The sequence below is a fragment of the Sapajus apella genome, unplaced genomic scaffold, assembly GCF_009761245.1.
Source record: "Sapajus apella isolate SASKATOON/1434 unplaced genomic scaffold, GSC_monkey_1.0 scaffold128, whole genome shotgun sequence".
NCBI lineage: Eukaryota > Metazoa > Chordata > Mammalia > Primates > Cebidae > Sapajus > Sapajus apella.
The window spans coordinates 2,012,401-2,036,435 of record NW_022437068.1 but is presented as its reverse complement, the minus strand read 5'-3'; the positions used below and the strand labels follow the sequence as shown (position 1 = coordinate 2,036,435).

General features: G+C 58.3%; 1 protein-coding gene across 11 annotated transcripts in view; it reads left to right on the top strand.

Moving 5' to 3' along the window:
- IQSEC1 (IQ motif and Sec7 domain ArfGEF 1) overlaps nucleotides 1-24,035 on the top strand; it is a 372,639-nt gene that overhangs the window by 326,148 nt on the left and 22,456 nt on the right. For all 11 annotated transcript variants that reach the window (XM_032262298.1, XM_032262305.1, XM_032262306.1 and 8 more), the window contains 5 exons: nucleotides 3,068-3,362; nucleotides 7,591-8,840; nucleotides 19,235-19,396; nucleotides 21,647-21,769; nucleotides 23,182-23,348. In XM_032262298.1, coding sequence (XP_032118189.1) covers nucleotides 3,068-3,362; nucleotides 7,591-8,840; nucleotides 19,235-19,396; nucleotides 21,647-21,769; nucleotides 23,182-23,348 — 1,997 coding nt within the window. The remainder of the gene's footprint in view (nucleotides 1-3,067; nucleotides 3,363-7,590; nucleotides 8,841-19,234; nucleotides 19,397-21,646; nucleotides 21,770-23,181; nucleotides 23,349-24,035) is intronic.

The window sequence follows — 24,035 nt, the reverse complement described above, 5'->3', positions numbered from 1 at the left end:
CAGGCCCAGAAAGTCTGCCTCAGGTCACCACTATCGCAGTTGTATCCCAAAGATACCCTGCCCTGGGGCCCAAAGACACCCTGTACTACAGATGACAGGCACTCCCATTTGCCCATTCTGAGTTCAGTGGCCACCGCCTGATCTTCTGCCACCCCCTCAGCCTCATACCACCACCAACTGGGAACAAGGGCCCCTCTCAAGTTCTTGGGCAGGCCTGGGCCCTTGCTTACCCCCCACCGTCAGGGGAGGATGCCCTACTCTGCCTGCTTACAGCTGTTTTCAGGCCAGGTTAGAAAGAGCTTGGTGGAATTCCTTCAGACTTGCGGTGAACATTGCTTCTTCATCCTGGGTTGGGGGCAGCACAGTGAGGGTCCTGCATGCCCCTCCCTGGCAGAGCCTCCCAGCAGCTCAGCAGCAGCCTGTGGGCCACCAAGGGACTTCCCGCTCCACCTCCAGGGACCTGCAGGGAAACCACTTATCCATCTCTGTGCTTCTGCGAACCTAGGGTGACAAGACTGTTTTGAGCCCTCCTCGAAGGAGTGGAGGCCCGGGTGCATCTCTCTAAGGACGAGCTGTCGTTTCCTGTCAGTCTGCTGCCTGGAAGCACAGATCCAGTCCAAGGCATGTGTGTGTGACGTGCTCCCAGGCTGTAAAGACGAGGCGAGACAGAGGGAGGGAGGTGCACAGACCCGAAGCAGAGGCATGGGCTCTGGGGTCAGACAGTGTGGGATGGGCTTCCGGGAGGCTGTCACACCCCTGCGACCTGAGGCTCTGGGGCCTGAAGTCTGAGATGGGAACTCATTCGCTGCTTTGTACAGTTGATTAGGGTGGCAAGTATTTATTTCAAGGCGCTGCTCAAAGCTTTAGCAATAGAATGGGAGCATTTTCAGATCTCCCTGTTCTCCCTCTCACCTCTTACAAAGGTACAGACACCAGGTCCAAAGGAAGCTGTTGTGGGCAGGGGCTGCAGGGGAGGGAGTTGGGTGACTCTAGTGATATGGAGACTCTTGAAGGGTGGTGGTTCTCAGACGGTTTGAAGGCATCAAGTCCAATCCACCATGTTATTGATAGGGAAACTGAGGCATTGAAGGGAGGGACAGGCTGCCCTGATTCTCAGTTGGATGAGGGCAGAGCCAGGCAGAGAGCCCTGGGTCCCTCTCTTCATTCAGGCTCTTCCTCAGGCAGAGGCCTGTGTCATGGCCCAGCTCCTGGGGAGTGGGGTGGGCATCCCCTGCCTGAGCCCGGAGGCCAGAGCCAGAAGTCTTGTCCTAATCTGTAGGCTGGAAAGCAGGTGCTGAGATCTACTGCCCAGCCCTGGCTTAGGGCAAAATTGGCAGCAAAGGGCCTCCACTCCCTATCACCTAAGCTACGGGCCGTGCCCTCTGCTCCAAGCCACCTCCCTGGGACTCCCACTCCGGGCTTCCCTGGAGTCAGTGACAGTCACATGCACTGGGCTCTGGGGTCCTGCAGGCTCCTGAGGAGCAGCAGTGACAGAAGCAGAGCAGAGCAGGGCTGGACCCGCTGCCCTGGGCTGCTGTGCACAGGGCCTTCCCATTGGTCTGAAGAAGGCACCGGGGTGGAGGGGGGAACCACAGCTGCATAGGGTCTGTGTGCCCATCTCTCTGCTCTGCCCATCTAGTGGGACCTCCACCCCAGCCCCTGGAAGCAGAGGGTCTTTCAAGGTCCTTCCAGCCCAAGATTGAGTGGTCTAACGGGGACAGGGCACCTGGCAGGGTAACTGGACATTGTGTTGGAAACTGTGACATAACTCTCTCCCTTCCCTGCTGGTCCCACCCAGAGAAGCCACCTGCAGTGGAAACCAGTGTCTGCACACAGCAAAAAGGGCTTCGAGTTCCTAGTCGGGATGAGCTCATCAGCCCTCCTCGCACGACCCCACCAGGGGCCCCACTTCCCCATGGTGCTTAGAGATGTCAGAGGGATGGTGTACATGTTGCGGGGACAGAAGGTGGTGAGGCAGAGGGGAACACTGGGTCTCAGGGTCCCACCACTTGGGCTTGAACCCTAACTCACTTACTTCCTACCTGGGTCACCCTGGCACCTCTTGTAGGCCTCGGTCTCCTCACCTGGAAAAGGGGAGTTGATGGTTCCTCTTTGTAGGCTGCTTTTAAGATTTAGAGAAAATGTATATACAGCATTGTATGAGTTTCCAAACTCGCCATGGCAAACACCACACACGGGGGCCTTCAACAGACATTTATTGTCACACATTTCTGGAGGCTGGAAGTCGAGGATCAGGGCGTCAGCCGGGTGGGGTCCCCTGCAGCCCCTCTCCTTCGCCTGTAGGCTGTCGTCTGCTCCCCAGGTCCTCGAGTGCTGCCCCTCTGTGCATGCCTATGGCCTTATCTCTTCTGCCTACAAAGACACCAGTCTGGCTGGATCAGGCCACCCCAGTGACTCTATTTTAACATAATCACCTCCACAAAGACCCTGTTTCCAAACAGTCCTGTGCTGAGGTGCTAGGGGCCAGGGCTTCAGTACATGAGTATGGGGGGCACAGTTCACCCACAGCAAACACCAGCACAAGGACTGGCCCCACATAGGCCTACAGTACAGAATCGCTTTTGTTAAGTATTGTTTGTTTGTTTTTTTTTTAAGTTTAAAATCAGTGGTGTGTTTAATGCAGGTGTTAGGAGAGAAGAAGGTGACGGGATTTGCTGAGTCAGTAATTGCTGAGCACTTGCTGTGTGCCAGACACTGCCCTGGGCTCTGGGGATGATCAATGACCCAGTGACCAAAACTGCCATCCTCAGGGAGCTGGCATTCATTTGTCTGTGGGTGATGGATGGTAAGCAAAATCAGTGAGGAAGGTGTATGGGATGTCAGAGGGTGGTGCGCTTCACAGAGAAACTGGACCGGAGTGGGTGGGGTGCTGAGTAGCAGGGCTTTGCAGGGTCCTGCTGGCTGCACGCGTGGACTCAACCACAGGGTGTGAGAAGAACGGGCGTGGGGGCTCCTTTAGGAGCATGGTGGAGTCGTGCCCCACGGCCTGGTATCATGTTGAGGTTTCCTGCTCACCAGAAGCTTCTCGCCTCTCTGTCCTCTACAGTGTTGAAGGTGAGGCCCCCAGCAGTGAGACTGGCACGTCCCTGGACAGCCCCTCGGCCTACCCCCAGGGCCCCTTGGTGCCTGGTTCCAGCCTGAGCCCGGATCACTACGAGCACACCTCGGTGGGAGCCTATGGGCTGTACTCGGGGCCGCCGGGGCAGCAGCAGCGCACGCGGAGGCCCAAGCTGCAGCACTCGACCTCCATCCTGCGCAAGCAGGCTGAGGAGGAGGCCATCAAGCGCTCACGCTCACTCTCCGAGAGCTATGAGCTCTCCTCAGACCTGCAGGACAAGCAGGTAGGCAAGCACAGCCCCTCAGGCCACACACATGCAAGCGCAGGGCAGCTCTGCCCACCAGGTGTGCCCCCACCAGGCATGGTGGCAGCTGTCTCCCATGGACTCGAGTTGGAGTGCATGTGGGCTAAGGCTGAGGACTCTGCCCCAGTTCCAGCTCCGCCTGTGGCTCCTCTCAGGAGTCTCTTGCCCTAGCTGGCTCCAGCTGGCATGTGTGAAGGACCGGATTGTCCAGCATTCCTTCTGGGGACTTCCAGAGAGTCGTCCTCACATGAAGCCTTTGCCATGGCCCGGGTTCCACGTCCTGCATGGTCCAGATCTGGGGGGCCATGATAGGTGTCTGGGCATCAGGCCCAGCGTCATCAGGACACACTAGGTACGTGGCCGACCACTGAGGTTCTAAGGACCCAGGAGAGGGCTGAGGGAGGGAGGTCCATTTACAGCATAAGTAGCACAAGCTCTGGACAGAAGACCATCTACAGCCAGCCAGGTGAGGCTGCTTGTTCTTCCCCTCCCAGCTCACACCTCCCTGCTCCTGCGGGAAATACCCCCACTGAAAACTACACTCGTCCCCCAGGGGTCTTGGCCCTTAGAGGTGGCCAGACCCACAGTGCTCCTGGTGGGCTGGGCTTGAGGGAGGCCAAGAAGCAGCCTCTGGGGTTGAGCCAGGAGAGGAGAATCATAGGGTGCAGGGGAAGAGCGAGGACCTGAATGGTCCCTGGGGAGGCCAAGAGCTCTCGCTTCCAAGTCCCTCTGAGTGCATGCACACAGTAGGCGTTTTAATAAGGATCTGAGTGAATGAAGAGATGGGTGAGTGAGGGAGTGAGTAAGCCAGTGCGTGGACAAGACCCTTAGCAGTTTCTGGCTTCAGGAGAACCTGGGCTCCCAGGCAGCAGCTCTACAAACTTGCAGGGGCAGGCTGGGGAGGGCTGCCAGACTCTCCCCAGCTCCTGGGCATGTGCTCTGGACAGCTTCTTTATATGCCCAGGTGGCGCCTCTGCCCCTGCTGGCCCTAGGGCCCTTTCCCATCTTCCCCAGAGTCTGTGCTGCAGAAGCTGCCTGGCCTTCACTCCCACCACACCCATCCTGTGGCGCCACCTGCCCTCTGCTTGCTCCCAGATCTTCCTAGTTATCCTTTTTCTTTAAAATCAATTTTTGGGTTTCTTTTTTGTTTGTGTTTGCTGGGAGTATAGATTCAAGTTGTCCTGAATATGTCCTCCCCTGTTTGTCCTTTAAGGAGTAGAGTTCTGGGCCTGGTGTGGCCCCAACTTCCCAAGGGAGTGGTGCAGATACTGCCTGGGGGGGGTGGTCATCCACTCTCCTGACAGGGAATCCCCCATCCGCCCCCTCCTTAGCTGGCTGTCAGTGCTGCCTTGCAACTTAGGCCAGGCTAACCCAGGGCAGAGCAGCCTCTGTTCCCTTTATCCATGATGCCCAGATCCAAAGTGGACCACAGTTTATAGTAAGAGATGTCTGCAGCAGAGCCATTTAAACAGAAAGGAGAAAGGTTGGGACTTAATAGAGGCCTGTGAAGAGAATTATATGCTTACTGTGGGCCTAATAGGACTGCAGCTGTTCATTTTCATTTCATGCATATCATCTGAACGCCCACCATGCACCAGACACTGTGCAGGGTGCCCATGACTGAGACAAGGCCCCTGCTCTTCTGCTCCACTGTGGCACCAGAGCTGGACAAGATCAAGTAAGCTGTGCAGAGGCAGCCGACTTCCAGAAAGTGATGCAAACTGGGGATTCTAAAGATTGGGGAAAGAAATAGGGCAGCTGTGTGAGGTGACAGCACTGGGTAAGGCTGGTTGGGATGCCCTGTCTAAGGTGGCATTAGAGCTGGCTGTTCCAGGAAGAGACAACAGCTGGTGCAAAGGCTGCTGAGTGTGTGAGATGGAAGGGAAGGCCTGGAAGAGGTACCAAAGAGGTGAGAGGGAGGAGGCAACATCAAGGGCCACTGAGGATTCGATGCCCCACTGAGCTTCCTGGCAAGCTCAGCAAAAGTGGGAATGGGACACATTGCATGGGAATCACCAGATGAAAAAGTAGGGTGCCTGATTCCATGAGGAGTTTTAAGTCTGGGTAACGCGGAGTCCGTTTTAGGTGAAAGGAGCCCAAGGACAAGTCTCCTGTGTTCTTCTGGCCCCAGGCCCACTGTGTCCTCCAGTGGCCTTCTGTCTCTGAAGCAGGAGACTTGAGTGGGTGTCAGGTACTGTCCCTGTGTCATCAAGAAGTGACAGTTTTGCTTTGCTGAAGGGCATTCTTCCCGGTTTCTCTTCTGTACTGCTCAGAAGTTTCCCTTGAAGGGCCAAGTGAGGGCCTGCTGGGGGAGCCCCGGCCATGGGGTCGATTCTTCTATCCAGGAACCACGTGTCTTGGGTCAGCGGCTTCCCTCCCCTGAGCATCTCATCCTTGCCGAGAAGCAGGGTAGTGAAAACTCTCAGAGGAGCAGAAGCTGCTGTGAGATGAGATGAAGGTGTGGGGGTCCTTAGCACAGTCAGTAGATGGGTACATGTTAGCGGAATCTCCTCTACTGGGTCCCAGGAAACTTTTCGACCAGGCCTGGCAATAATTCCAGCCCAGGAAGAGGAATGACCCACAGTGAGTTTGGGGACGAGGAAGAGCAGCCCTAGGTCCCTGTGTGTCCCCTTGGGGGAGAGACTGCTAGGGGCTCTGAAGTCCCTTCACCCCCGACACACACAGGTTTGGGCAGGTGGTCTCAGGAAAACAGGGTGCCTGGCCGGTCTGCAAGGTGTGGAGCCAGCAGGCGAAAAGGCCCTGTGGGGAGCTCTAGGCCTGAGCTGGGGCTCCCGGTGCTTGTGCCGCCCACAAAGTAGAGGGAGGGAAGAAAAGACTTCCCAGATCTCAGCCCCGGGCTTCTTATCGGCCCCAGGGGCTTTCTGAGCTCCACTCACAACCCAAAAAATAGAAACTTTCTGCTTACAGATGTGGAAGTGAGGTCATTTCTTGGATGGAGTTCAGTAACAGGGCAAGAGGGAAAACAGACTCTGGCCTGGCTAGGCTTGGAAAAGTAATTTTGATTTGCTCCGCTCAAGTCCCCCTGGCTCTTCTCCTTCACCCAGCCTGCTGGGACCACCCAGGGCTAGGCGGCGCATGTGGGCGTGCAAGGCCCCGCGGCGGCCCTGAGCCAGTCTTCCCGGTGCAGGCCACAGCCTTCGATTTGCTGGATGTCTGTTGGGCATTGTTTCAGTCCTGCGCCTGCGGCTGCTGCTCTCCTTCATAGACCCCTCACTCCTCCAAAGGAAGGACCTTCATGTCTCCCTTTCCACCTCCAGGTGTGGCCCAGCATGTGGTGGGCATCTGGGACCGGACAGGCAGGGTGCAGTGCTTTGCCTGCTCCCAGCCCCACATCACATGCCCACTCCACCCCAGCACCCCAAGAGGCCTGGCTTGGTGGAGAAGCCAATTCCTTATCTTGGCTGCAGGGGTGAGTTCATTGTCCACTCAGGAACAAGGCACAGGGAGCGGCCCTCAGGGCCACCCTTGGTCACGGGTGCCTCAGGAATTCAGGAGGTCTGCATGCCTCACTGGAGTGCATGGGGCTCACCCTGCCCCTTCCCTGCGTGTAGCCCAGTCCTAGCAGGAACGAGCCGTGCAGCCCAGATGAGCTAGGAATGGCGGTGCTCAAAAGGGAGAGCCAGCTCCGGAGACTGGAGGCCTCTTGAGTATGTGTTGAGTCTCTTCTGTGGGCCAGAATTTGCCTATCTGTAGAGCAAGGGAGCTTGGGGGCTTTACAAACTGTAAATCCCTTCCCAGAATGCAGCTGGGGGTCTTCCAGCCCAGCTGCGCCTGTGCTTGGCATGTGCCAGCTCTTGGCCTCTGTCTCCAGGACTCACCACAGTCAGAGGAGGAAGTCCCCAGTGCCACCCCATTTAATAGACAAGGAAATCGAGGAACTGCACAGGCTCAGGGCTTACTCTGGGGCACTCAGCTGCCAAGGGGCATAGCCCGGATTAGAACCCACACATCTGGCCTCGAAGCCTGCTCCTCAGTGCAGCAAACCCCACAGGTGTTTCTCTACCCAGTTTGACCTCGGGACTCATATTTTGCATAAGCCCACAAGCATCCCTCAGCAGTTGCTTTGACCAACTTTGGGACTTTCCCAGGTCGCACAGCCACGTGGCTGGGAAGTGAGAAGGACTTTGGTAGAAGTGGCACGGCGCCCACGTGCAGGGCTGTCTTCATTCTCCTCTCCCACCCCCAGGTGGAGATGCTAGAACGAAAGTATGGGGGGCGCCTGGTAACCCGCCATGCGGCCCGCACCATCCAGACGGCGTTCCGTCAGTACCAGATGAACAAGAACTTCGAGCGTCTGCGCAGCTCCATGTCAGAGAACCGCATGTCGCGCCGGATCGTGCTGTCCAACATGAGGATGCAGTTCTCCTTTGAGGGGCCTGAGAAGGTGCACAGCTCCTACTTCGAGGGGAAGCAGGTCTCAGTGACTAACGATGGCTCCCAGCTGGGAGCCCTGGTGCCCCCGGAGTGTGGTGACCTCAGCGAACCGGCCACCCTCAAGTCTCCGGCCCCCTCCAGCGACTTCGCAGATGCCATCACCGAGCTGGAGGACGCCTTCTCCCGGCAGGTGAAATCACTGGCCGAGTCCATTGACGATGCCCTCAACTGCCGCAGCCTGCACACTGAGGACACGCCAGCCCTGGATGCGGCACGGGCCCGAGACGCCGAGCCCCAGACGGCCCTTCACAGCATGGACCACCGCAAACTGGACGAGATGACGGCCTCGTACAGCGACGTCACCCTGTACATCGATGAGGAGGAGCTGTCGCCCCCTCTGCCCCTCTCGCAGGCGGGGGACCGGCCATCCAGCACTGAGTCGGACCTGCGGCTTCGGGCTGGGGGCACCGCCCCGGACTACTGGGCCCTGGCCCACAAGGAGGACAAGGCCGACACGGACACGAGCTGCCGGAGCACGCCATCTCTGGAGCGGCAGGAGCAGCGGCTGCGGGTGGAGCATCTCCCGCTGCTCACCATCGAGCCACCCAGCGACAGCTCTGTGGACCTCAGTGACCGCTCGGAGCGGGGCTCGCTCAAGAGGCAGAGTGCCTACGAGCGCAGCCTCGGCGGGCAGCAGGGCAGCCCCAAGCATGGTCCCCACGGCGGCCCCCCCAAGAGCCTCCCCCGGGAGGAGCCTGAGTTGCGGCCCCGGCCCCCCAGGCCCCTGGATAGCCACTTGGCCATCAACGGCTCTGCCAACCGGCAGAGCAAGTCTGAGTCAGACTACTCAGACGGCGACAACGACAGCATCAACAGCACATCCAACTCCAACGACACCATCAACTGCAGCTCCGAGTCGTCGTCCCGAGACAGCCTGCGGGAGCAGACACTCAGCAAGCAGACCTACCACAAGGAGGCCCGCAACAGCTGGGACTCGCCCGCCTTCAGCAACGACGTCATCCGCAAGAGGCACTACCGCATCGGCCTGAACCTCTTCAACAAGTGAGTACCACGGTGGCCCCGCAGAGTGGGCGGCAGTGTCTTGCTGGGCCTTGGCAGGTGGGCGTGCTTGATCCTTTCAGGTGCGGAGCTGGAGGTCCAGCGTGGGCCCGTGAGGGTAGGAAGCTGCCACGCAAGGTCAGTGGCTAGGAGGGTGCCAGCCTGTGTGCTGAGGCCCAGCCCTTCGTGGGGCTGCTGTTGGGGACGGCAACACACACAGGCTGAGCAGGGGCAGAATGAGGGCTTTCTGTGCTGAAGCAACTTGAGTCGCAGGCCTTTCTGCCCCGTCACCCCCGAGTCCACCACAGCGAGTGGGGTCTGTTGGGCCATGCCCTACCCAGCTTTGAATGTCAGGCCTACGGGTGATGTGGGACACAGAGGCCTTTGAGCAGGGGTGTGACCAATTGTGTCGTTGGGGGGCAGGGGAAGACAGGCCAGACCCAGGGCCGTGTCTTGTGGGGAACACAGGGATAGACACAGGCCAGACCTCGGCCATGTGTGGGGGTAGGAGTGCTCAGGGGCAGTTGCTGGCCGGACCCAGAACTGTGTCCTGTAGGGAGGGAACTCAGACAGATGTAGGCCAGTCCCAGGGCTGTGTCTGGGGGTCTTGGGGAGCTGCATGAGTTGGGTTCATGGAGTCACTGCTCCCCGAGGGGGTCCTGGAAAAGTGCCATCGGCCATCCTGAGAGCAGAGCCAAGGAGCGATGGGTATTTAAAGCAGGCTATTCTTAGCACAGCCAAAAATAGCAAGAGGAAGGGAAGGAGGGCTGAGCACTTGGCCTGGGGGATGTGCAGGCTCCTGTCCAACCTGGGATTTCTTGTTATTTCCACTGCCTGGGCCACTGGGATTTGGCCTCATCAGATGCTGGCCTGGCACCAACTCCCCTGGGCTGGTGGTTCCTGACACACATCCTGGGAGCCAGGGGCAGATGACAGTTTTCCCAGAAAGTCAAAGTAGGGTGGTGAATGGTGCAGTGCAGTAGGGCCTGGCCACCTCGAAGTCAGCGCCTGAGCTGGCTCCATGTTCTGTCTGCCCTCTGTTCTCTCTTCTCCTAGACTGGGGGAGATGGTGCTTTTGCACCATTCATGGAAGCACTATCTTGGGGTGTCAGAGAGGCCTGTCTCAGGAAGAGCCTCTGAGGAATGGTGCATTCACTTGGGGCCAGCCAGGGACTGTGGCTTACTGGTTTGCTCAGCTAAGAACTAAGAGTCTTGGACATCTCACATCTACCAGGATGCTGTCTCCTGAGCTGCCAGTCTGCCTGTGGCTTGCCGTAGAGTACAGCTGCTCTCACTGCTGCACAGGCCACAGCTGGAGCAATGCGCCGGACGGGGGAGGGTCGCATCCTACTGGCCCACCTGACATGGCCCCTGAAGTCTGTGCCCTGAGCAGTCCCCACTGCTCCTGGGCACAGCCCAGCCCTAGGATCATCTCTCGACCCAGTCCCATGCCCCCTAGAGGGGAGGCTGGGGTCCCTGCAGAGTAGATAGGTGGAGGCCAGCAGTGGGGAGACAGGCCAGGAAAAATCCACCTCCCTCAACCAGCCAGCTTTGGTCTGTGTAGATTCTTTCTTATTCAGTTAACTTTTAGTGCTCTGTGTAGCAAGTGAATGCATTCTTTGCGGAAGATGCAAGCCTTGCGGCTCAGGATAACATCCTCTTGGACTCAGCATGTTGCGTTGCAGTCTCTCTTTCCAGATTTTTTTTTCCTCTGCATTTATGTGCACTCCTGGGAACTCCAGACAGCCATAGTTGAGAACACAGCTTTGGGGCCTGGCTGCCTGGCTTTAAATCATAGCTGTCCCCCGTCCTATCTCTATGTCCTTGGTCAGCATAACCCCCGTCCCACAGTGGCCGCATCTGTGAAATGGGCTGATGCCGGGGGCATCCTCCCCACCCCAGGGCGGTGAGGGTGAAGCATTGGTCTGTGTGAAATGCTGAGAGCAGGACGTGGCACAGGGTAGGGCCTCGCTATGTATTAGCTGCTACTGTTAGATCCTTGCTGGCATCATTTGGGGCCCGGGACTGTGATGCTGTCTTACAGGGGTATCATGAGCTCTGCATATAGGCTGCCTTGCTCCTGTTCACTGCTGTGTGGTAGTCCCTGCCGTGGCTAGGCCAGTTGCTTCTAGCTTTTCACAACTAGCACTGGTGTGACAGTAACTGTGATCCTCATACACACGCCCAGCAGGCCCCTAGATCAGATGGCTGCAAGTGGAGTTGCCAGGTCTTAGCTGGGCAGGTTTTTAGTTGAAGTAGGAACTGCTCTTTCCCTTCCCTTTCTCTGGCCCTGCACCCGTGCGCCACCTCCACTTCTCTCCCTGCGGGTGGTGTGTCCCAGCCTTTGCCCAGCCCCCAGCACAGCTCTCAGTTCCCAGCAATGAAGCAGTAGACGTTCCTGGTGCAGGCCTCTGTCTGGAGGGACACCCCATTTAAGGGAATCACATATTAAAGTGGGAGAGCCAGCAATAAGCGGGGAGGAAGAACAGAAATGAAGCCTGAGAAACTGGTGCGAGTTGGCGGGGAGGGCATCCCGGGGGCTGCCGAGGGGCAGCTGAGGTCTACCAGGCGTCCAGATGTTCCTCCGGGCATCTGCTGCTCACTCCCACCTGGCTGGTGGTCCTGCGGGAGGGCGGAAGTGGGGGAGCCAGAGGCAGGAGGGTTTCAGCCCTGGCTCTGCTACCTCTCAGTTGCGGGACCTGGGGCAACTCCCTGAACTCTGAGCCTCACTGCCTGCACCTGGAAAATGTGCAGTGGATGGCAGCTGTTGTGGTCAGCTAGGGCTTCTGTGCCCGGAGTGAGTGCCACGGGAAGGGAGCTTCCAGCGCTGGGCTTTGGGAAGACCCAACAGGCGCTGTGATGGGCCAAGCAGTCAGAAATATCAAAAATGGCTAATCCTTCCATGTGCTGACAGTGTGCCAGGCACGGTTCCCAGGGCCTGTGATGCACTAACGCATGCTCCCCTGGGCAGTGGGTGAGCTGAGGCTCACACAGTTGGTAGGTGACTACGGATGTCACACCCTGGCCACCTGGCTCCTGAACGCATCCTCTTAATATCCATGGTGTAGGGAGTGCCACCACAGGTATAGCCCCGGGCTCCCACCTCCCCACTGGGTGACAAATCTGTTCACTGGGTCCAGGAGGCAGAGCCACACCACTTGTGGGAGGCCACGCAGCCCTGAAGCACTGGTCCTGGGGCCACTGCAGCACGTGGAGCTGGGGCAGGTGCCCAGCAGGGACCTCACTGAGTCTGTCACCTTCGGATTGGAACCCCACCCCAGTGTCTTCTGCTCCTGTACCTGGTATACGCCCTCCAGGCTACATGCCTGGCTGTGTCCACTCCCTCTCTGTCACATTCCTCCCTGGCATGGGCCCAGGTGACCTTGTCACAGGTGGGCCACACCAGACCTTTCCCACCTCTGCAAGAGTGTCCTTGGCCTCAGAGCTGCTTCATGATGACACAGGCACTCTCAAAAGGAAGTGAGATGCTCGTCTGAGAAACATGTTTGCAGGGCCTGGGTGGCTACCTGGCGTGACAGTGTGGTTGGACTGCTTGCTAGGAGCTTTTCACTGGGGCCCCTGAGGCCCTTCCAGTACAGGGCCCTGCACCTGGAGGCAGCCCCTTTCTGTGGACCTGGCCTCCCCTGCACTCGGCACCCAGCCCCTGGGGCCCACCCATCAGCCTCAGGTCCCATCCACCTGTTGGAGCTACCACAGGAGGGAGGCAGGGGACACTGTCACTAGGAGCCTGCAGGGAAAATGGCTGTTTCACCCTTCCAGCGCCCCTGGAGGCCATTCCCCTCCACCTCTGGGAACAGGGCTCAGAGGGTGCCCCTGATCTATGCACCCCAGCTCTGTGCTCCTTGTGTTTAACATGTCTGTTGTCATTGATAAAGATAGCAGCAAGCAGAGCCTGTACCAAGTGCTGGCCCCGTGCTGAACACCTTCCGCCCATTGTCGCACTGAATCTTCACAGCAATCCTGGGAAACAGGTGCTGGCAGCCAGGCCGAGAGCCCAGGCCCAAGCTTAAGGCCACATACCAGAAGTGCTGGCCCCAGAGCATATGTGGTGCTGCTCCCACAGCCTTCGGTGCTGACGGTGTAAAGGACAGGCTCTCTTAGGAGCACTTTGAGCTGGGTCTTTGAAGGTTGGGACCCTGCTCCCCTAGACATGGGCCACTGTGAGCTGTGGCCCTTGATGCCACCCGTAGCCCAGGATCCCGAGCCCTACGCTGGGTCTGAGGTGGCTGGTGCTGAGCCTCGTAGAGGAAGACAGCACCAAGGGAGTCCCTGCGGGGGTGCTTGCCACACTTCAGAGGGTAATTCTCCTGCCTGCTCTCTGGGATCGATACTGGGGAAGCCACTTGGGTTCACGCTACCAGAAAGTGCCATGTAAAAGTTAGAGCTTGGTGGAGCAGGCAGCCTCAGGAGGTGGCGAGCTTGCTGGCCCGGACAGTATGGGAAAGGCTGGGAGTGGCACCTCTCTGCAAGACCTCAGGGGGACTTGAGTTTGGGTTGCTGGATTGGAAGGGCATTTCCAGGTGTGCAGGGACTCCCTAAATGCTGAATTTGGTGACTTTATCCTCACCCCAGATGAGGCTCAGACCTCTGGCCATGGAGATCCTCTGCAGTCCAAGGATTGACAAGTGGGCTCAGACCTCTGGCCATGGAGATACTCGAGCAATCCAAACCCAGCATTGGTCTCTGAGTTAATCATGGACTTCTCTGTTGCATATGACAGGAACTCAGTCAAACTGGGTTAAACAAAGAGGCTTTACTGGTTCATGGACCTGAGAAGTCCTGGGTATTTCTTGGCTCCATCTGCCTCAGGGTTGGCCCTGCCCCCCTGCCAGATCCTCCTTAACCCAGGGCAGGAGGGCCATCAGAAGACCCCAAGCCTGTAGTCCAACCTCAAGGCAACCCCAATAGACAGAAGAGAGAGTCTCCTCCCCTCATTGGCTCCTCATGGCTCTCGTGCCTCTCCCTGAACCACTTCCTTGGGCAAGCAGAATGCAGGGCTCTGACTGGCCTGGAATAGAGAGTAGAATCTGCCCACCGGGTTTTACGGCCTGAGCTCGAGGGTAGGCTGGGACACCTGAAGGCCGAAGCTAGGTGCCTGGGCATCCATCCTCTTCCACATCTCTTAATCATCCTGAACAGTTAAAAAGGACTGGAGCCAGGCACAGTGGTACATGCCTGTGGTCCCACCTACCTGGGAGGCTGAGGTGGGAGGATCACTTGAACCCAGGAGTTGGAGGCCAGTCTGGGCAACACAGCAAGGCCCATGTCTAAAAGAGAGAGCGAGAGAATCCTCTTCTGCATCCTGCACACCCCTGCTGGGAAAATATCAGGGTAAGCACTCAGGGCTTGACTCCAGCAGGTAGGTGTTCCCCACATGCAATCCACAGCCTTGCAGTGGCTCTTCCTCAGAGCCTCACATAGCTCACTCTTCCCACCAGCAGCTCAGCTTGCAGCCAAATGACCATGAGAGATACGTGTGCAGGAAGTGACTGGTGTGCAGTCTGTGCTCACCTGTCACACTTGAATCTCAGTCAGCATCTGATGTAAGGAAAAGCTGGCTCAGCCAGGCTTAGAGAGGCAGCTAAGGCCAGACCTGAGAGCACACTGCAGGGGTGGAGTTGGGGGTCTCCGACTATACTGCCTGCTGGGGCATTTTAAGGCGCAGCGGGGCCTGGGGTGCAGAGGTGGGTCAGGTGTGGATGGTGAGAAGGTTGCAGCCAGCACCTGTTGATGCTGGGTCCCTACAGGGTGGAGGCAAGAAGAGCTGAAGAAAGACTAATGGGTGTACACAGAGGGAGGGTGGGATGGGGTGACTGCAGAGTTGGACAGAGTAAATATTCAGCAGCAGGAAGGGCGTCCAGAGGGTAGATGGAATTTTTAGGGACTTCTAGGCACAAGTGTGGATTATAAGTCCCAGCACTCTTCATCTTGCTGGGCAACCTGGAGCCAGTTTTTTGACCCTTCTATGTCCCCGTTTTGTTATCTGTCAAGGCTTTTGTGTTGGCTGAGTATGAACTCCTGGATTATTTACAGTAACTGTTGTGTGAACTGTCGTCATCCCCATTATACAGAGACACAGAGAGGTTAAGTAACTCACCCTGGGTCACCCAGCCAGAAGTGGAGCTGAGACAGAAGTGCAGGCTCTGGCTCTCCCAGCCATGGCCCTGATGCTGGTACTGTGACATGTTTCTATATCCCTGGACTGTACCTCCTCCTGTATCCCTCTCCAACAAGAAGGCATGTTTGTTGAGGTTGGGGACCATCACTGTGCTAGCATAACACCTGGCCAGGGCAGGTGCTCGATAAATGTTTGTGGAATGAATGAGGTGGGTGTCCATAGGGGACAGTTCAGCTTCCCCCTTGAAGTGACACAGACCCCCTCGGCTCACAGTTCAGTGGCTGAAGCGTGTCCTACAGCACCCTCCCTAGAGTGGCCAGGAAAGTGAAGTCCTGCTGCGAGAGGAGGCAGTGGGGGCCCGGGGCCACACCAAAGGCCCACCTCCGGCCTGTGTGATGCTTGGTAGACCTCTGGAGCTCTGTGGGGGGGGCGCGGGTGGATGGAGAACTGACCGCCCAGCAGGGCCACTACCGACAGATTGGGGAAGGAAGGGCTTCATTACATGAGCTAGGAGTTGGGGAGGTAGCAAGGGCCCAATGGCAGGGGATTCCCACCAGTAAATGACAGCTCTCTGGCCAGCTGTCTGCTGTCAGGGAGGCTTTTGAGGACCTGTCACTCCTTCAGGAAGCCTTGTGGAGATGCCCAGCCCTGCCCTGGAGCCAGCCCCAGCCGGCCGTCCAGTCACAGCTCCTCCCCAGCTCCCCTTGGGTCAGTGGCAAGCTCCTTGTCACCCGCCCAGGCCCCATCACTAGGCGTCCTCGCTTCTGCGGCATCGCCCTTGAAGTCTGCCAGGTGGAATCCATCCCCCGTACCAGGTTAAAGCTCAAAGCCAACACCATCCTGGACCCACTGCTCCTCGTCCTTCCTGCCCCTACCTCCACTGCCCCCACCTCAGCCACCCCCATCACAGATCCCTCAGCTAATATTGACCTCTGCCCTCAGACTGTGTCCTCGACCTGGCCCCCTCCCGCCTCTGCTGCAGCACGCCTGGGTACCCGCAGAAGCCCCTCACTCAGCTGCCAGCTAGGCCCTGGCCCGTGATCTCCCCAGCACAGCATCACCCATGTGGACTTAGGACCCCCATCACCGCCCTCTTCACAGCACTCTGGGCCTTCTCAGCCCACCTGGGAGAAAGCCAGACCCCTCCCCGTGGCCTGCAGCACAGTGCCATCTGCCCACCGGCCTACTGCCCCCTTTGCCTTCCCCCGGGGTCCCTGTGTTCAACCCTGGAGCAGGCTCTCAGGTCTCCCCATCCACCTCAGGGCCTTTGTCCTCACTGTCACCTCTCCTCAGGAAACTGCCTGATCCCTCAGTCTGTGTCCCCTGTTGCCTGCCCAGACTAGGCCTCTCGGCTGTACCCACAGGGGCCCACGGCCTGCTCCCACCCCACGTTCACCAGGTGAAGCCTGGCACAGCAGACACACGGTGCTCCCTGATCCCGAAGAGCCCACATGCCCACCTCCCACAGCGCCTTCCCCTCTCCCCTGTGCTCTGAGTGCCTCCAGGGCCAAGGAGCCTTGTCCTGGAAGTCCCTGGACATAGCACATTAACACCAGCAGGTGGATGGGGGCAAAAAAAAGAGCAGCCACTGGCCGGGGAAGCAGCAGAAGGCGGGACCCGTCTGGGCCTGGACCTGGGCACTGCAGCAGTGGCCTGGAGGGACCAGGCAGCCTGGGTGTGGGGCAGAGCATGCACCTGTGTGGGGAGGGACCAGGCAGCAGGGGTGGGGGCAGCCCAGCCCAGCTCCCCCAGTCACTGCCATAGGAGCCAGGGAGCAGCAGCCAGGGATGCCAGAAGGTCTGACCTTTCAGAAGCCAGAAATCCAGATTTTTGGTGCACTCTTCCAGTTTTTAAATACTAGCAACTAACTAGAATTCTTTTTGTTAACGGTGTGTGAGCCAAAGAAAACCCAACTGTAGGTGAGCCATGGCAACCCCTCCCCTGGAAGCTGAGGGAGGGAGAAGAGGGTGTGGGCTAGAGCTGGCATGGAGCAGGGTGGTGAGGACCCAGGATCTGCTCTGGCTCTGACCATAGAGGCCTGGGGCATTGGAGCAGTTCTTGGTTGGAGACCCCGAATCATAGGCATGTGATCTTGTGAACAGTGAAACCCTGGTCCTTCTGTCCTGGGGCCCTGGGACAGGTAGGGACCAGGGCCACTCCATTACCACTTCTGTGCCAGGACAAAGCTGGCTGGCGGCTGCTCCCTGCCACACTCCTGGGGACAAGCTTAGGGGGGTGGCCGTCCTGGGGTAAAAATAGCAGGGTCACCTTGCAGTCAGGAGGCTTGCTTTCACTTGCACGTGGAAATGCAGTGTTGGCAGTGCATTGCTCTCAACCAGGAGCTGTGCAAGTTATGCAGCAGGTGGACACCAGCTTTCGTCTCCATTCCCCACCCCGGGGACAGAAGAATACAGACCTCTAGCCACTGGGGTAAGGGGTCAGGTCCAGCCCCCCAGTTAGTGGATGACCCAGCCGATTATACCCCAGCACGGGTACTGGGTGTGCCATGAGGCAAGGGAGCACAAGCCACACTGGGCCCCTCGAGGATTCTTGAGGAAGCACATGTCCCTGGAGGGTGTCCCAACTGCTTGACAGCCCCCGGTGGCTCTGAGGACTCGGGGCAGGGGGACATGGAGCCGGTCTGGCCTGATGGCTCCACACAGCTCCCTGAATGGCCTGGCAAACTCCGCAGAGAATAACACCCATCCTCCAGGGTCACATGTGTGGCCATCTTCAAATCCCTCCTCTCACACCAGTCTGTCCTTTGTTTTTGAGACAGAGTCGTGCTCTCTTGTCTAGGCTGGAGTGTAATGGTACAGTCTCAGCTCACTGCATCTATGCCTCCCGGGTTCAACGATTCTCCTGCCTCAGCCTCCTGAGTAGCTGGGATTACAGGCGTAGGCCACTACGCCTGGGTAATTTGGGATTTTTAGTAGAGATGGGATTTCACCATGTTGCCCAGGCTGGTCTGGAACTCCTGACCTCAGGTGATCCACCCACCTCGGCCTCTCAAAGTACTGGAATTACAGGTGTGAGCCATGACACCCGGCCCAGTCTCTCTCCTTTGACCACCAGGACCACCCTGCCAGGTCAGCCAAGCAAGAGACGTACCACAAGATGGGCAGGACGTCTGAGGCTCGAAGGGAGAAGAGGCCTGCCAGGGCTCACATGGCCAGAGTGCCACACGGAGGCAGGGCCTGCTCCCAGGGCTAGTAGGAGCAGCAGGGTCAATGCCATGGTCCCGCAGCCTGCCTGGCACTAGGCCCCATCAGTCCACAACATGTGCCCATTCCTGCACAGGCCTGGCTCTGCACACATCCTGGGCACTGAGAGGCTTGAGCCAGCGGAATGACCCATGCTCTGGGGGCCTGGTCTCCACTGGACACACTCAGCCTTGCAGGGCCAGCCCTGCTGCTGCTGCTGTGACTTCCAGCTAGAAACTGCCCCTCTGCACTTCCGTCACGCTCCCATGAATTGGGACTCGGCATAGAAACCTCTCATGGTACTTACTGAGTGCGTCGTTGCAGGCATCTGACTACTTCCTCAGTGTTTACAACAGGGAAGCCAGGGCCCCTGGAAGGCCATATGGCTGTCGGGCTCCTGAGTACCTCAGGTAACCAGAGTGCTGACCTCCCCGAGTGGGAATCGGGTAAGTGAGTTTGCACAGGGCGCCTTGACGACGGTAGAGTGAGTGCCTCCTGCCGGTGCTGCAGCTGCTATTCCTTATTGTCCGTTGACAGGTGGAGGGTTCCAGTCTGCTTGGAAGTGCAGTCAGGGGCAGTGGCTTTCACACTGAGGGGCAAAGAGAGTTGGGCCAGACAGGGATCCTAATTCTGAATGTGTGTGCAGACTTTTGGGGCCAGTGCCGGGCAGCCGAGAAGGGACTGCAGGCAGGGCAGGAGAGTGACGGCCTGGCTCCAGCACCCACGGAAGCACCCCTGCAGCCAGCTCAGCCCATTCTTTGTACAAGGTCTGGGCGAGTCTAGTTGAAGACTTTTGTACCAGGCTCCCCACATTTGGGATTTGGGACAGGGCAAGATGCCTGGAGCCTAGGGTCTTCCAGTGCCAGCCTGGGCTCTTAAGTCCCCACTCAGGCAGGAGTTGGAACTAGAGACCCCAAAATGCCTACAGGGATGAGGGCTGGTGCAATTGGGCAGGGAGGGAGAATGTCAACCATCCACTGAGCGGAGATTCCCCCCTAGTTGCCTGGCAGGTGGCTGGGCAGCTGGGGCTGAGTGTGTTTCTTGTCCCACCCCAGGAAGCCTGAGAAGGGAGTCCAGTACCTCATCGAGCGTGGCTTCGTGCCAGACACGCCCGTGGGGGTGGCCCACTTCCTGCTGCAGCGCAAGGGCCTCAGCCGGCAGATGATCGGCGAGTTCCTGGGCAACCGGCAGAAGCAGTTCAACCGCGACGTGCTAGAGTGAGTGCTGCAGGGTGGGACCCGATTCCACACGTGCCCTCATGCACCCTGGGCATACACAGGGCCGGGCCTACACTGCTTGCTGGGACATGGGCTGGGCCCCTACTTCTCTGTTCTTAACTTCTAGACACACACAGGCAGATGCCCCACATCTGCCCAGCACACAGGTGGGCACCTGCTGTCCAACACGTGGACCCCATTGCCAGTACAGCTGCCCTCTGGCATGCACCCTAGCCCCTCCCTTCCCTCCATCCCTAAGCACAATCGTTCCGACCCAGCGCTGAGCACACAGCCCTTAGTGACTCACGTTCCTGCAGCCTCCCACAGCAGGGCTGGCAGGAGCCCCTTCCCCTGGCCTGGCTGCCCTCCTCCTGCATGGACTGCAGGCCCTGCCTGCTCCTGCTCACCCCTGGGGTGAGCAGTAGGGAGCCAGACCAAGTGAGCTGCCTCCCTGTGGACAGCCATGCCAAGCTCTGACCCTGGTTCATTCTCCCAGCTGGGAGATTTGGGCTATGTGTCTATCCCTACCTCCTGATCCCACAGCTCCCCCCAGCTCAGAGAGCTGGCGAGCATAGCACTCTCGGCTACTTGAAGCCCTGCAGAAAAATGGGTTCCCAACTCTCTGAGCCAGTACAGCGGGCCAGGAAGAGCAGTCAGAGCAGGATAACATGCTGGCCGTCCCATAGCAGGGGCAGTCCCTTCCAGCCGTGCAGTCCTGCCCATGTGCAGCCAAGGGGACCAGCGACGGCTAGGGAGCAGGTGCCCAGGAGCAGCAGTCCCTGGAGCACGAGGCCTCACGTTCCTGGGGCTGGCCAGTTCACCTGCCGTCTCTGCTGCTTCCCTAGGAGGCAGCGGGTGCTGTCGCCCTTTTTGTCTCATAGGTGGGGAAACTGAGGCTCAGAGTGGGAGCTGGCCTGGGCACACACCCCCATACACACAGACTCACTTGCACAGGTACTCATGTAGTCCCAGGCCCACACCCAGGAGGCTAAGTGTGGACAGCGCATGGCAGGCACCAGCAGAACGTCCGTGCCCTTGGTTGGCCAACCATGCGCAGGCTGGGCGCCTTTCTCCCTGCTCAGCACCTGAAGAAGCCTACTGTATCGATAGGGTGCTACTGCCCCTCCCCTCTTTGAAGCAGACATGAGGAAATGTCCACGGGAAAGCACATTAGCTCCTTGGTGAATGCCCAGCTCCCGCCCCATCCCCTGCAGCCATTCCCACACTGCCCCGACTCTCCGCTCCAAGCTGATCCCTGGTCCTTAGGAAATCCGCACATTGTTCTCCTCATGTCAGAAAATAGCAGTGGCCTCAGGAAGTGGCAGGCTCCCCCAGGCCACCACCCCAGGCATCTGCAGGGCCACTGCGCCTGCTGCTCAGCAAATCCTCTGCCTGCTCCCTGCTGCCCTCTCCCCACTGCTCCACAGCCACCTTCAAGGCTGTTGCCCCAGGAGGCCTTGAGCGCTTGGAGGAGGATGGAAGCAGCTGCATCACCCCTGTGCAGGGATGGCCCTGGGAGAGTCAGGCCTGCCTAGCCAGGCCTCTGCCCCATGAGAGTGACTGCAGCGTCATTAGGGAACTGGGCCAGAAGCTGGAGTCTGCCCCAGAGTTCCTGGTGCAGGGGTCACCATAGGAAGAACTGGAAGGGTGTGCTGGGGGCAGGGCCATGGGAAGAATGTAGAGACCATTCATCAGCCACCCCTCCAGGCTCTGCGCCACGGATGAGAGTGTATGGCCCATTCAAGTCCCTGGAAAAGCACCTGCAAAACCCAGCCCACCACCCTGATACTCTCCTCACAAGAGGACAGGCTCGTTCTGAGTGTCAACACCCTCGGCACCCCTTTCCTCACTGTGAAAATGGCAGCCAACTCCCCAACCCCATGCAGAAGGAGAGGAGACTCACGGTAGCGTCCACTGTGTGCCTGGTGAGGGCTGTGCTTAAAAATGTTTGTCTTTTGGGAAGGGCTTTGATCCAAATAACCATATGCTCTGCCCCTCTGAGAAAACTGTCCATATAAATATAGGCACACACGCTTCCCTAGATCCAGGGGCTTCACGGGCTCCCCAGAAGCCTGGAGGTCTTTTTGCTGCATTCTGAAGGCTCTTGGCTGATTGGATGGAGTCAGGCAGGGGCCCTCCCTGCCAGGAGACAGCCCATTCCTGGGACTCCAGGCACCATCACCTGGGCGTGGGCTGGGTGTGTTGCACCCACAAGGGGTGTTTATGTGGGACCATCTGTCTCTGTTCTAGCTGTGTGGTAGATGAGATGGACTTCTCTGCGATGGAGCTCGACGAGGCCCTCAGGAAATTCCAGGCGCACATTCGTGTCCAAGGAGAGGCTCAGAAAGTGGAGCGGCTCATCGAGGCCTTCAGGTGGGGCCCGCGCTGGCTAAGGGTGCTGCATCGGGGGAGGACAGTGTCCCCAGCTTCAGAGCCCGAGGATGAACCAAAGGCTGCATCCCAGTCATCCCTAGACAGGGCCATGTCTTCCTGAATATTGCTTTTGGGGTGATCGTAGTGGTCCCTCCTGCATTCCAGGCACTGTGTCAGACTCCTTTCAGCCATTGTGAGGTGGTGCGGGTGGAGGAGACTGTACTGATTATTCTAATTGTGTGAAGATAAGGAAACCAAAGTTGAAAAAGGTTTTGATCGCGACTGCTAGGATTCTGGGTGTTCAAATCGGGATTCTGAATGCTCTTCCTCCAAGTTCCCCACAGCTCTGCGTTCATCCACGGTCCGTCTGTCTAGTCATTCATTTGCTCATTCACAAGGAGCAGCACAGTGACTCAGAGCACAAGCCAGCCAGCCAGTTGCCTGGTTCAGTCACCGACTCCACCACTTGCCAGCTGTGTGGCCCTATGCTGGTTACTTAACTCCTCTGTGCTTCATTTCTTCACCTGTGAAGTGGAATAACAATAGCACATACCCTAGAGAGGGGTGCAAGGACAAAATGACACAGGACACATGGGCACACTTAGCCCAGCTCCTGACCCAACAGTGAGCCTGTGGTCACTATGCAGTCCTCCATTCTGGGACTGCATGCAGACTGGCTGTGGAGGAGTCTGTGTGTTCAGTGCTGGGTGTGGGTGGCACCAGTCAGCTGCTAACCCAGCCCTCTGGGCTCAGCACCAGTGGTGGGCCAGGAGGATTGAGGATACAGAGGGAAGACAACCCCAGGGCCCTGGCGGGAGGCAGCATGCACCCACTTCCTTCCAGGATGGCTTCCTGGAGGGGAGGGCACTAAGCGGGGCTTATGAGCCTCAGTCCCGGTACTTTGCCTGGCTCATCTGCTCTGTCCCTGCCTCTTGTCACCTGCCCCTCCACGAAGTCACCAATGGAGGGGCTCCTGGGGTGGCAGCGGGAGTGGCAAGCAGGCTGACTCTAAGGCGGTGGATGTTCTCGCAGCTGTCGGTCCACAGCTGTTGAACCTGAGGCCCCTCAGTAGCCATGGCTGAGACAAGGCAGGGTACCTCTCCCTCTGAGCTGGTGTGGAGGCCTGGGCTCCTTTCACCTGCCCTCGAGGGCAGGCCCGAAACCCGCTGTGACATTCCCATTGCAGGCAGCAGGGAGAGGGGCCCAGCCTTGCAGGGCAGGAGGGACTGCAGTAGAGTGAGGAGGGCGAGTGGGCAGTCAGGGCCGACTCTGATAGGCGGGCATGATCCTCACTCACCAGAGGCAGGAGCTGAGGCTCAGTGGCGTGTGACAGCCTCTGCTGGTGAGAGAGGGGCCGTGCTTCTTGCTGCACCGTGCACCATGGCTCTGACCCCCTCCCTCCCGTCCCGCAGCCAGCGCTACTGCATCTGCAACCCCGGAGTGGTGCGGCAATTCCGGAACCCAGACACCATTTTCATCCTGGCCTTTGCCATCATCCTGCTGAACACCGACATGTACAGCCCCAATGTCAAGCCCGAGCGCAAGATGAAACTGGAGGACTTCATCAAGAACCTCCGAGGTGAGCTGTCTCAGGCAGTTGGCCATCCGCAGACTTGCTCCTGCACCTGCCCTGGCCAGGCCCTCCCCAGGTGTGAGGGCAGACAGGGGCGTGAGGCAGCCTTGAGCTGGGGAGCTGGGCTCTAGCATGCCAGGGCCTGGCATGGAGGGGCCTTCGGTGAGCACAGCAGAGATGACTGGAAAGAGCACTGCCTGAGAGGCGCCCCCATGGGGCACAGGCCAGGGCCTTGGGGTGTTGGGAAACCTTCCTTGCAGGGAAGGTGACACTGTTAGCTTGTCCTTGAAGGATGAAACTGGCGTTTTTCTTTGTCTTTTTACCTAAAAGTATATATTTTAAAAGGGGACTTGACATCGCTACTGTAAATGGAAAACCAGTAGCATTTGCCTGGTATAGAAAGTAATTATAAAAACAAATGCAATGAAAAGAAAGCAGTGCTGCTGAATTCTAGCCAGTGCAGCTTCTGGCTGCTGGCACTGGGGTGCAGACCCGGCTCCCTGCCCTTGGGGAGGAGGGCATGTGCCGGGAGGTGTGGATGCAGGGTCTGTGGGAAGCGAGTCCTCCTTTCGTGATCAGAGACAGGAAAGGAGCTAAAAGGCTGTGACCTTCTCCTAGGCAGCTCCATGCCAGCCCAGTGTGTCCCTTGTGCGCCCCAGAGGCCCTGGAAGGAAGGGGGAAGGCACTGTGTCC